At 35.9% G+C, this 13,854-nt stretch overlaps 1 protein-coding gene across 5 annotated transcripts in view; it reads right to left on the minus strand.

Moving 5' to 3' along the window:
• Positions 351 to 13,854, minus strand: part of LOC109325497 (guanine nucleotide exchange factor SPIKE 1-like) — a 20,902-nt gene continuing 7,398 nt past the window's right edge. For 3 of the 5 annotated variants that reach the window (XM_019557904.1, XM_019557903.1, XM_019557902.1), the window contains exons 14-30: positions 13,384 to 13,545; positions 12,065 to 12,172; positions 11,863 to 11,900; positions 11,021 to 11,165; positions 9,736 to 9,862; positions 9,212 to 9,405; positions 8,094 to 8,224; positions 7,684 to 7,759; positions 7,419 to 7,529; positions 6,230 to 6,412; positions 5,905 to 6,048; positions 5,579 to 5,752; positions 4,870 to 5,217; positions 4,436 to 4,768; positions 2,996 to 3,181; positions 1,243 to 2,217; positions 351 to 816 (exon numbers count right to left, since the gene is read on the minus strand). In XM_019557904.1, coding sequence (XP_019413449.1) covers positions 562 to 816; positions 1,243 to 2,217; positions 2,996 to 3,181; positions 4,436 to 4,768; positions 4,870 to 5,217; positions 5,579 to 5,752; positions 5,905 to 6,048; positions 6,230 to 6,412; positions 7,419 to 7,529; positions 7,684 to 7,759; positions 8,094 to 8,224; positions 9,212 to 9,405; positions 9,736 to 9,862; positions 11,021 to 11,165; positions 11,863 to 11,900; positions 12,065 to 12,172; positions 13,384 to 13,545 — 3,690 coding nt within the window. In that variant the 3' untranslated portion in view covers positions 351 to 561. Of the gene's footprint in view, positions 817 to 1,242; positions 2,218 to 2,995; positions 3,182 to 4,435; positions 4,769 to 4,869; positions 5,218 to 5,578; positions 5,753 to 5,904; positions 6,049 to 6,214; positions 6,413 to 7,418; positions 7,530 to 7,683; positions 7,760 to 8,093; positions 8,225 to 9,211; positions 9,406 to 9,735; positions 9,863 to 11,020; positions 11,166 to 11,862; positions 11,901 to 12,064; positions 12,173 to 13,383; positions 13,546 to 13,854 lie in introns of all 5 variants that reach the window. The other 2 variants (XM_019557901.1, XM_019557900.1) reach the window with 1 other exon arrangement.

Raw genomic sequence — 13,854 nt, forward strand, 5'->3', positions numbered from 1 at the left:
TAATCATTTACCTAACTTAACTGCAGCCCTTTCAGGCATTTTAGTTGTCATGGCTAAACCATTTGAAACAATAAGATAATATATATAAAGAGAAAACCATGTTTGCACTGATAGGTTAAATTTTATACACTATCAGTTCATCATTGACTTTACATTTTCAATGATCATTGGCTCTTCAAAGAAAGTAATATCAATGAATAATGGATAATGTACCAACTGTGTATAAATCGTTAGACTGATGGTGCATACATGTTATTCTCATATATAAAATATGGCACTATTGACCTCATAAAAAAAGGTAAATGAGGAGGTATTAGAGATAAGAAGATACCCAATCAGAGTGATTAATATTTTACTGTAATTGCCTGCTTCGCATGGATTCTAAATATACTAACCATGATACAAATACACATCTCTGCAACATTGCACACAACAAAAGCCATTTCCAAATAAGTAGGATTTGCAACATTGCAAGCGAAAGAATTAAAAAGGGGGAGAGGGAATCACCTTGCATATGAACACATGGGAACAATATTGTACAAACAAATACTTAGGCCAGTGTCATAGCTCTGAAAGAATGGCAGGAATGTAATGTGATAATTCCGCTGTCAGAGACTGGAAACCATTTACAAGTTGTGTATGGAAATCCTGATCTTCCTCGCCAATCAATCGGAAATGTAGACGGATGGCACGCTTACAAACAGCCATGAACTCAAGAAGGGCAGCTATAAGTTGCTGCAGTTCTTGTGATCTAAGCCTTGTTGCAGGCTCCCCGGACAAGAAGGCTGTGCAGACACTCAAAACTCCACTGTTCACCTGCACAAAAAGCAGTGTGCTTTGAGAGATGAGAAATCAAAAGTAAAGTGAGCGATGTTTATAGTAAAGTGAGCGATGTTTATATCTGGGCTGCAACTCAAATAACAACCATCTAAACTGCCCACCCTGACGATGACCAAAAATAGGGTTATCAGAGAGGGGAATGCTACAAATTCTTGAACTCGCTATTATCGATTGGATTTCATGTAGGACACTAGAACCCAGTAAATAGAGCAGGCCCTCTGTGATTTAGAGGGTTCCAAAAGACGTTTAAATGATAAAGAGTGTGTTGAATGAAGAGTTTGTTGCTAGCATTTTTCTATCAGGAATACATCTTACAACCAAATTAAAATTCAAACAGAAATAAAAAAATATATGTATACAGCATATGATTAGGTAATAAGAATCAATACTATAATAACATACTTGTACTGCAACACTGCCTTGGAGGATTCTTTGTAGACTCTGGAGTCGTGGAAGTTGATCCCCCTCAGAACTCCGAGGCTCTTCAAGCTCGTTTCTTAATGCAGCTGTCCTCGTTTCGATCATTCCAATTGCGTTCTCTACAGGTGAGAACTCAAGGGACTCGGATTTGATTACCAATAGTCTATTTACTAAAGCTGGAAATGAACCCTCGGTCTGAAGAACAGTGCGTCTCTTCCACTGGTCTTCCAATCCACCTTGAGTCTTGCCATTTTTTGTAAATGGGGTATCAAACAAGAAATGATCAAATACACGAGAACGGACACTTCCAGTAGAAATAGAGAACATCCTTTCTCTTCTGCTTCCTAAATCCTCATCTTCCATGACGGGGTCAACAGCAGTAATCTGAAGGTAACAGACACCAGGCTGTAACTCGTCTGCCTTCACCTGTCTAGAATCTGGAATAATATGCAAAGTGTCATTACCATCCATTCTAGACTCATATATGTGACTAAGTTTTTCCATTATGTCACCTAAACGTACATCACGAGGCTCGCGATATACATATTCCTTTCTGTCAAGCTTCTCAAATCTATCACCATAAAATCCAACCCGGTAGTATGTTGCATCCGTAAAAGGAATTGGACTAGATTCCTGTTCAAGTATTGACTCATAGATATTGGTAAGTAATGTATGACATTTAGCCAGCTGTCCATAAGCCCTCCTGCTTTTGTAAACTGGAATTACAAGCTCCAGAATGCTTGCACAGAAATGAAAAAGCTCAGCTTGTGAGAAGAGCTGATTAGCAAGCTGCAGGTATTTCACAGCAGAGTCAACTGTCAGTTTTGAAGCACCATATCCCTCTACCTCTGCAGCAGATGCTTCAGAAGAGATCTCACTGTTGACCATAGGACAAATCTTACGTAAAGAAGCAACATGGTCTTTGCTCCAGACACCATCATTTCTGGCAACAAGGGCCTGAATAAAATTTAATAAGGGAGTAAGTAAGCCCACCAAAAATTAACTGTCGCTACATAAAAAGAGGAAGCTTTCAGCTTTCCCCTCCCCACCTCCACGGGCATAAAATAAAGAGAGAGAGAAATGAGAGAATGAGGCCAAAAATAGAAAGAATTACTGATGGAAGAAATTAATAAGTATTTAAGCGTCCAAAAAATAAGGCCTGCCGTTTGGGTCTCCTAATATTCAGACATGACTTTGTTAAGCAATTTACTATTACTTATTTTTAATAAAATGAATAAAAAGAACTACAAAGAGTGAGGAGGATAAGCAATCCTCCTAAACAAAAGAGCAGATCAATTAATAATCTCAACCAAATCAAGTAATGAAGTAATAACTTCATCCACAAAGATATAGAAAAAAATGGTAGAACCCCACAGAAGTTAAGACAAAAACAAACGAGAGGTACAGAGATAAATACATCAGCTCAAAAATGGCAACCCAGATAGTAGGAGACTGGAGACCCAGGGGGCAGCAAAGTTGATGTTAACAAGGACTTGCCTACTTAGTTTGTCTTTACATTGTAGCCATAAGTCTGCATCCGTTTTAATATGAAGTTTAAATGGCCCGGTTACAGCTTATAAAAAAATATTCAAGCAGCCATGATTTGATGATCATAAATACACTGATCTAAATGCTGAGTAAAAGAAAATTTATCTGAGCCTTAAATATGCCTATCTCGATAATTTATGCACCAGAAAAAGCTCTTAGGTTGCACCAGACATGAATAAATCTTTACCTGCATTACAACACCAGCAACAGCAACAGCACACTGAGCAGCTTCAGCCCATGATTGCATTTCCTGATGCGCATCACATAGATGAAGCAACCACATTATGTAAAGATCAGGGACTGGGGCAAATGCCATTGCCAGTTTATAAAAGCTTTCAGCAGCAGCATATCTATCCGTAGTCATCACCGGAGACTGAAAAAAGGGATTATACTTATCTTTTAAATCGAAGGCCATTAAACATGTTGTAATTATCAGGAACCAAGCCATGGACAGATAGGCATACAGTGAGTGAGCCTAGAGATTCTACATGTATGAAGAATTCTCAAACTTGAAGAGTAAATAGTAATTACAGATATATGGGGGTCTCGGTGTTACCACCGGTCCGCCACAAAAGGAGAACAGCTGCTAGGAGAGGAAAGAGAGTTAACATATAATGTTAATGTGGCAAATCATTTATATCTAACTAGTGGGGAAGGCTGCATAAGGATGAATGGATCTACAGTACGACACGACAATATTTGCATTTTGCTACCAAATATAAATTCCTCAAGATACTTTTATAAATCCCATGCTTAAGGAGGTACGCCCGCCTTAATTTGCAGATCCAATTGAATATATTTACCCATGATGAACAATCTTGATATGAATACAAATTAAACATTAATATGACTATTCATTGATTACATAGCTTCAACATTCAAGGAGGCACATTAAGAATTAAGATTCTTTATATTTTTATTTCTCATTATTGATGTTTCTATTATTTACATCCTTCCATGGGAAGGGATGTCAGAATCCAAGATCACTGAGAAAGATAGACAATGGGAGTAATCTGAAACTCAACTGTGTCACTGTCACTAACTAAATTAGACCTTGAATAGATTTCAGTATTTATACCGGCATCTACTGGTCTAGAGGCTAACCTATCAGTTTGGTCACTAATCACAAACCTATCTAACTGAAAATAGAAGAATTCAATTGTTAACACAATAGAACCTAGTTGACACATCAGCAGACTCAGCACTATATGCTCTAATAAGGGAAAGAAGCTATATTAACCATCCTTCACTACAAAGCAATATATATATATATAGTGTACATATTAGAGAAGAGTGTGAGCTTGGCGCAATGTTAAGGTTGTTGCTTAGTGACCATGAGGTCACAGGTTCAAATCCTGGAAACAGCCTCTCTGCTTGCAGGGGTAAGGTTGCGTACATCTATGATCTACCCTCCCAGGCCATACTAAGTGGGAGCCTCTGGCACTAAGCCACCCTTTTATATTACATGTTAGAGAGAGGGAGGAGTTGTTATTTAAAATAGAGAACATACCCTCACTATATATAACATATTAGCACGCTCCAAATAAATTACATCAGCAGAAAGCCATGACTGTATAATAGGTGTTTGCAATAAAGGCTAAGATGATGTGAAAATAATTAAACTTACCAATAAGGCATGCTCCAAGCTAGCATCTAGGGCCAAAACAAGGCCATTTGAGAGATATTTCACCTCTGACCAAGACCACATATTCTCTGTGATTTTATCTGGTAAGGTCACAAGGGCACTCTCAGATAATTGGCACTCCTTCAACAGGCAATCACTTTTAGTTTCATCCTTCATTTCATCCAAGGACTTTCTAAATCGCCGTGCTTCCCCACTCTCTTCAAGGCTTCCATCAGATCTCATTTGAGTCACTTGCACGTCAGACATTAGCTCTGATAATGTTATAATCAACATGACCCTCAACCTTGCTGTCTGCACAAAGTAATGAAATGAACTCTGCAAGAATTGTAGAAACCAAAAACAAGTTAGAGAAGTAGATCTAATATGATAGGAAACCAAACAGAGTAACATTTAAAATTTAAATGTATCAAACATACCCTCACAAGTATTTGAAGCCCAACAACTGCCCTTCTCCTGATGTTTTCATTAGCGAAGACAGCAAGACGAAGGAGATGGAAGGTGACTTGCTTTAAAAAACGGTCATTTTCCCTTGCCATCAAAGTTGCACCATGTAAATCAAAGACACTGTTAAATACAGGGAAAAAAGCTTTCCAAAAACTCAATGGCTGATTTCTGGATAGAAGGCTCATGAACACAGCAGTTATGCAATCAAGTTTTCCATAGTCAGTAGCAATGCTATGGGATGCTGCCATCACGGAAAATTTCTGGGTCACCTCCAAAACCTGAAGACTGACAGAAGCGCTCAAATTTTCCTCCCAAAGCTCCTGCAATATATAGACACCCACCCCAAAGACAAGTAGAGAGAAGCATGTAAGCTACCAAATATGCATAACATCTTGGAAATCCTTAGTTCACAAAATGGACTAACAATTGATACCCCACAGGTGGGAGTTTACAACATGAATTTGTATAAAAGAATTTACAGAAATACACCATTCTGTGCTTTTAAAGATGAAGACATTGTGACAAAAATTATAAAAATGGCATCCCAGTGGACGAGGATCCCACCTAGTGGGGTATGAGGAGGGTAGATGTACGCAACCTTTACCCCCACAAGTGGGAGGCTATTCCAAGATTGCAATAAAAATTGTAAACATATTTTAACGAAAGAAGAAAAAAGAGTACCAATTTCTGCCTCAAAATTGGGTGTAGAGATTCTCGAAGAGCTTGTGCAGATGCTCCAATCCTAGAAGACTGTGCTTGAGCTAGAGCTTCTCTCAAGGAATACGGCTGGTTAGTGGAGCTCAACTGGGAATTGGCTCTCTCCCATAAATATCCATTATCAGGCATTCCCTGAGGCTGTCACAAAAATTCAAGGCTTAAGAAGCACAAAATGCAATTACCTACTTCCAGTACTCAACCCAGAGATAAGGCATCGAATCAAGCACTTAAAATATAACAAAAAACAGAAAAATATACTAGAATATCATACTAAGCAGCAGTTGGCTCACCCTAACTTCCTGCCTCGAAGCTTCAGACATATAGTTGTTGATTGCAGGAGAAAGTCTCTCAGAGTACTTGGGGGAAGTAGGTGCCTCCCCTACAGGATTGCGAGAACTGGAGCCCAGTAGCATGCCATCGGCAGGTTTTTTGTGCTGTAAAAATGAGTTAACAGAAGAATTATAACAATTGACAAAAACAAGATTACAACCCAAGGAAAGCTTAGTAGCCCAAGTTAATATACATAATGTCTGGAAGCATCAAAATTTTAAAAATTAAAGCCAATCAGTTGCATAATCCAGATGAATGACAAACTAGTACATAATAAAGTGTAACCTCAAATAGAAGTAAGCATTCCTCCATGAGCTTGAAAAACAGTCTAGTCCGGGCAATGCTTTGCTGCCATGCCTTGACAAGTGATGCATCATCAAGGTTTCGAACTATTTGCAAGATTACAATTGAAACTTCACGCTTTTCAACAGAACTCAGGTTATAGAAAACAGGCATTTCATCCAATATCTGAAAAGAGCAATTAAAACACAGGAGATAATGAAAGTCGAATAATTAAGCTTCAATAATATATGTATATATATATAACATGATTATAATCATATATAGTGAGAATAACATTATTTGGCATGGAATATTATAACAAATATTTACTACTCTGGTTCAAGTCACTCAAACCTTTGCATTAATAAGAATGTTTCTACCCTTATTTATATCCCATTCAAACAAGCTAACTATCCTTTCCAACAAACTTGACGTCCTTCTGTCCCAACAACTTGTCAAGATTTTGCTTCACTCTTCATATCCTTAATCCAAATACAGCAATACACCCAACACCTCTCTGTTATCACATGAGAGAAGCCTTAAGGAAAAGTCTTTTATCAATATTCCTTTCCCAAAAATTCTTCATAGAAGTTAGAGTTATTTGTTTCAACAATAATTAAAAGGGAAGGGACTGAAAGCAAGTATAACATTTTACGATGCCCATTAAATTCATGTAAGCATTTCAAAGCATACTCATTCATAAAAGCACATCCTTATGGATTCTGGTTCACTAAGTACAAGTTACCAAATTGTCCAAGAATATTCAATCAAATTTTCTCAAAGACAAGTTTGGCACTGAATTTCAGAATTTACATTAAAAAAGTTTGAGTCTTTGAAAAGAAATATAATACGTTTCTTAGTAGACACAAGACAGCACAAAATTGAGCATCATATTTGAAAATCTGGAGTTAGTCTCCACACCAAATCACTACTATTCAAGGCAATGAATAACTCATTTATAAGAACAATATGAAAATGTTACTAGAACAAAAGTGTCCAGATCTGTCTAATACCATACAAGAATAAATTAAACATTACCACAAAATAGAGTGACCAATCATATGATGATAAACTTATGAAACACTGGTACAGATAAAGTTATTAGTTGACTAGGGAAACGCAAAAATCCACAAACGAGGTTTCAATTAACACAAAAATGTGTAAGAAAATTTATATAAAATAAAGTAACTACCTGTCCAATAAGTGGAAAATATAGCTGAGCAATATACAACTTATCTTCAGGTTTCTGGTACCTCATGTCAAACTCATGCTTGCACAATAGCACTACCAAGATCCTTGCTGCCTACAAATGCACACAAGAATGACAATATTTACGAAAATGCTATTAATCAGAAAGTTCAGTCTCATACCAATTAAGAAGAAAGGAAAACAACCAAAACGTACATAGATACATCATCCATCAGGCAAAATAATTTCTCCATTCCAAATAAACTCACCTTTGTTCGTAGAGACAATTCTTCATGATCCCAAGAAAGAAAGAGTTCTTGTATTAATACAGATGAAAGGTAGTTCCTAAAATAAGAGAATGCAAAATCAAATATGTGGGTCACTGATTTGTATATAGAATTTCAGAATCTCCCCGGTTCATGTTCACCAGTCCAAAAGTTCCACTAAGTATCATTTAAATCCACCTCGTAGTCAAATAAAATATTGCATTCATGCATCAAAAGAAAACATCATTCATTACCAAGATAGTTATCATCAGCGGATAAGATTGACAAGTATTAAACACATAACATAGTTCATAAACTAAGCTAAAAACCTCAGTGTAAATTATGATAGACTTTTGTGCCAACGATAAACATACTACATACACAATCCAATAAGCACTATACCAATGAAGTACCTATCTGAAGGGTCTCTCCCAGGCATTTCCACAAAAAGATCATGGTCACATAAGATTTGTAAAAAGGTAAGTTTGCACTCATGAATAACTGGTTGACATACCCCAGAGAATTTATCAAGATATAATGATACCTGCAATAACAATAAACTTCGCATGAAGTCACAAATCAAAGCATGGAAAAAGTTGGGAAGAAAAGGGAAACAAGAAGCAGCACTTTCAAACAAAGACAAGATTCAGCATGCATAAGCAACCACATCAAAAAATTTACACTTACAGTTTTCACTATATTAAAACCATTTAAAAGATAAGTAATGCTTCAATATCCATATTTTAAGTTTATTCTCATTACTACATAACTTTCAAATTTCAATAAAGAAAGCAAATTCATCAAATCAATCACCAATTAGAGAGACCGGCCTGGTCTCAATTTCAACTTCAGTCAGTAGCAAAAGTTGTTAGAAGTTGCCTCTGACATACTTTACCTGGTTGGAAGATTACTTCTTAACAAGTACATATCCTAGTTCTAGTGATAACTACCCTCAATATGCTCAATCCTGGCTAGATGAAAGAGAAAGAAATGCAAGCAGAGAGGAACCAGATTCAGTTGATATGCAAAGGCAAGTTATAAATGAGACATTGTAATGTTGAAGCAGGCATAACCCTTCTTGTTCTTCACCATTTTAAATATTGAGGTATATGTTCACACAGTAACACTTAATAAAATATCAACATATCCTATGTACATAAAGATCGAAGAACTTGTTCTTCCCATCTTTATATGTTTAATATTTTGAAGCTGTCAGTGAAGACAAACTTGTGCACAACAATAAGGTAATTTACATTATCCATGAAATTCATGGAAAACACCTCATCTCTATCATGTATCACACAGTGAGAACAAAACAAATGACAGACAAAAAAGGCCAGAAGAAGCTCTACTAATAATTCATAAAACTAAATGACTTTCATGTAATGTAACTTAATTTCCAGTTTCCAAGACAATGAACAACACAGACCCCCAAAAAAAGTCCCTATGCAAAAAAGTCAGAAGAAGAATCTCATTTTATATTTAATATGCAGCACTCCTCAAAAGCTCAAGAAACACAGAAATAACGTACCAACTCAAAAACTTGGCGTGGCTCAATAACAGATAGAAGATCATAACAAAAGAAGGCCAAACTACTGTTCAAACGCTTTGCCAATGCTAAACCCTTCTTACAGCGCTCATGCACCTCAGTTAGCAAGCAATCATACAACTGCATTATGCATCTGAATACACCATCCTTCAACTGCATTGGTGGGATATCTTCACCTTTTGAACCAAAAGGAAAGATTGAGAACAAATCCAAGCCAATTCAAATAGTAATAAATTTTGATGTCACTAACTCGAATTTAAACAAGAAAATAAAAAGAATGCCACGGATAAATCATGTGCACAAACTAAATATCCAAACAGAATGCTAAGCCATTGTTAAAGCAAACTTAATAGGCTGGTCAGCAAGTTCAAGTGTGTCTCCCCGGTTCTATTTATATAAAAAAATCAGAATGGGATAACAACTAAAATGATTTCCTTGGGGAATCAGAAAAACTATAATTTTATAATGGACCATAGATTGTTCAGATCAAAAGCTTTTAAAGGTACCTATTGGAAGACTATGATAAAAGAGGCGAGTCTTCTCCAGTGCCATTGATTTAACAATTAGCTCCAGAAAAAACCATGCCATTGCCAAAACATCATCATACACTGGTCCAACACGGTACCCTTTAGCCTGCAAAATAAACTCATTCTACGCTTACTAACCTGAAGGGTGAAATGAAGCAGGCATTTGAAAAATCATGCAAAGGAACAGATTTTGTTTGCAATTACTACAGAATAGGATGAAATCCATCCACATATAAATACAAATAAGAAAGTCAAAATCAGGTAGCACATCCTGAATATAACAGTAATTAAGAACTATATGAATGCATAGATAGTGAAAATGCGAAACAAGAATAAAATTATAGAACAAGATTTTCACTAGAAAGGAAGAGGAGTTACAAGATAGAAAAAGATATCCTCCACTAAAAAAATACAGAGAGATAAAAGAAACCACCAAATAAAATCGAGAAAACAATGCAAAATGGACCTCAACCTCTAAGCAGATCCTCCTAAAAAACAAGTACTAAGAGCTAAGAGATCGGGTCATGTAACAAGGCATGACAATCTCTCTGCATATCTAACAAAGGAAGCCAAAAAACAAGAGTCTCCCAAAAGAAGAAAATTATGGATGGCTATCTCAGGCTCAGCAATTCAGATACTATTTTAGTTTTGCCATTTCCTTAATAGTACGAGTAATTCTTCAAAAATTAATTATTGGCAGAAAACTCCAATTACAGAAAAGATAATTCATCTATCTGATAACTTTTATAATAATTCAAAGCTGCCTTTCCTCTTTTGGTTATGGCTACAATCTATATCTTCTATGATAGCTGTTGAGAAAACTGGTTCTACTAAATAGTATAAAATAAATGGTTAGAGAAGGAAAGCCTTTGGTTCCCAAAATGTAAGGAACAAATATAAATGAAAATTGAAAAACAAAGAAAGATAAGGATAAGAATATTTACACATGATTATCAGATCAACAACCACAGTAGACCCAGCACTTTCCACTCCAACCTAATCATATTAGGTGCTTACTTAACAAACCTATCTAGAAACTTCAGCACCATCAATAAATATTCGATAATGCAACCTTCCTACTTTTTTGGATAAAAGTGAACTTTCCACTTCCTCTCTAACACACCAAACCAATATATACGTGCACATTTGCAGGTAGCAGATTTCTCAAACATAATGAAAAATGAGGCAGATGAATGATGGTTGACATTATTACAATGAACATAGGCTAGAGACATAGGCATGTTATAAAAGAACATGTTGGTACCTTACTTCGAGCCAAGCTTCCCCAAACAGTGGATAATCCTGGATATACTGGTGGTTGACGACCACCAAAGTCATCAAAAGCACAATCAACATAGTTAAGGAGAAAATGATTTCTTTCACCATCATCAACTGACTCTTGCTGCACCCTACACAAAATTTTACATATATAAAAGAACAATATAGACAATACAGCTACAAGGAACAATTATAAAATGGACAATATTTCATCAAATAAAACACATGAATATAGGCAAAAAGGTTTTTAACAATACATGTGAAAGAACGTTAACTACTCTTAAACTAAAAAATATATTTATAAAAAAGCAGTCCAATGCACAAAGCTACCACCTAGTGGGATCTGGGGAGGGTAGATATATGTAGCCTTACCCTCGTAAGAAAAGTTGTTTCCAAGATTTGAACATATCAAGTGTGAAAATATTTAAAGAGAAGAACCACCCAGTGCACAAGGCTCATTCCTAATGAAGTCTGGGGAGGGTAAATATACGCACTCTTACCCTTGGAAGTAAAAAGGTTACTTTCAAGATTTTAACCCATGACCATTGGGTCACAACTCACAAGGCAAGCAAAATATATGTTCATATACAAATATTAAGTATGAAGTATTTACCCATCTAATGGGGACTGAGGAGGGGTAGATGCACGCAACCTTACTCTCTCAAGGAAAGAGACGTTTTCAAGGATTTGAACCCATGACCTTTATGTCACAAGGTAAGCTACCTTACCATTGCACAAAAGGTCATCCTATGAAAATATTTTTCTGTGCACATATCAAGTACAATTTTAAGCAAATTAAACTTGGATCAAATATAGTAAAAGGTTTACCTTGTTACAATATTAACCATAGCCCGGAAAGCTGCAACCTAAAAACAATATCAAAAAGGTAATTATACAGTGAAAGAAGCAAATCCAAATGTAAAGACAGAGAGAGGATTAGACCAAGAAAACCTAATTCAAAGGAAAATAAAGTAGCAAATGCAGCAGCACTTTTCAAAGGCAACAAAAAAGGAGTAATTTATGTGCACACCTGAAGTGTTTCTCCACCATTTCCAATAAGATGAAGCAGCATATTAAGAACTGGGTGAAGAAATTGAAGTAAAGCAGTGGAATCAACATTCTTCAAACTATTAATAGCCTGCATTCCAAAATAAGTGAACCTCAATTAAGCATTCCAACAAAGGGTGCTACATAACATGTACAGTATGAAGAAAATGTAGCTTAAAATGATTGAAAAACCGTGCCCAGTAAAACCCAAACCAAAGCAGCCATATGGAGTGCAAAAATCAGATAGTAAAAAATTCTTTAATAGTATCTAGGACCTAAACTAAAATTAGCCCAAAATAATTTACAGATTAACTTATTTTTGCTATTAAGGACATTGGTGGTTAAAAGCATAAGAATGTTAAACATCATAATGAATACCCTTTACAGAGTCAAATTAATTATGGATTTAAGATCAACACGGTTTCTTACTTTGTTGTATCTTAATGTGTTCGCTTAGTTCTGCTAGAAGTAAAAGAACATTTGGAATGGAGAGATAGGATACAGTCCCAAGTCCGAGCTAAGTAGAAATAGAAAACCCTTAGAAGTAGCAATGAGCTCATCACCACAAAGAAGACATACACACAATCCTATTCCAAAATGAAACTAGGGGCAAAGAGACCCTTAAAAATGCAGATATCCTTCTACCGATACAGCAGAGAACAATCAAAAAAACCATACAGTGCCAAAAAAAATCCACCTCCTTGTTTGTGGCTAAATTTATGCCAGCCGCTGTTTTATAATTGTCTCTAGAAGACATAGATAACGAGTAAAAATGCTCTCACAGGAATGTAATGTGGCAAACATAAAGATTTGAAAGCAGCTATTTGATTACAGTTCACTTCATCTTTCACTAGTGAGGAGTTAATTATTTCTAGATTTACAAGTTCTGTGTTTATCAAGTGCATATAATACTTCCATATGGTGATAGTGCTCCCATAAAAAGACTTATGTTAGAAAGATAACAGTCATTCATGTGATGTGGCTGAGCCAGTATGATCCCACCAATTTTGCGGCTAACACCACAGACTTACTCAGCCTCGCAGAATCTAGTTGTGAGGTCGGAACAGGTTGGTTACATAGAATACTGTGATTCCACAATTAGGATTGTGAACGTTACTACTTCGAAAACCAAATAAAAAATCTAAGATATCATCTCCAGTTGAAGGGGAATAAAAGGAGGCCCCCAATAAATAATTTAAAATACATAAAGTGATATCTGCAGAAGTCCACAAGATAAAATTAAGGTAAACATGAAAGCAGACCCAAAACCATGCTAAAACTAAAGCTGGACTACAATGATACCTCCAGAAGTTCAGAACCCCAAGGTGGACTTGTTCGAAGAGTGTGTCGATCATATTCTAGATAGAAATCTCTGATGCGTTCATTGATTGGATATAAAGAAGAACATAGCCGTAATCGCATTTTGAAGACACTTTTACCATCATCAAAATAATCCAATCTCTCCTATCAAAGAAAAGGGAAAAAATATAAATTGCCCAAGTTCAAAATATAACGACAGAAAACAATCCAGACTCACATAAAGTCAAGTCAGGTACAAGATCAGACATCATATTAAAATTTACAAGATCAGTAACTGTAATAACAAGAATTAGATAACTTCTTGTTTGTTTTCTAATACATGAAGCAACATACTGATAATGACCACAAAGATGTTCAGTCTCAGAAAAAAAGTAAAAGAAAACACTATTATACATGCATGATCAGTCAGGTAAGTCAGGATGGTTTAGAGAGGAAGAGAATGAATGAAGGGGG

The sequence above is a fragment of the Lupinus angustifolius genome, chromosome LG13 (assembly GCF_001865875.1).
Source record: "Lupinus angustifolius cultivar Tanjil chromosome LG13, LupAngTanjil_v1.0, whole genome shotgun sequence".
In the NCBI taxonomy this organism is placed as follows: Eukaryota; Viridiplantae; Streptophyta; class Magnoliopsida; order Fabales; family Fabaceae; genus Lupinus; species Lupinus angustifolius.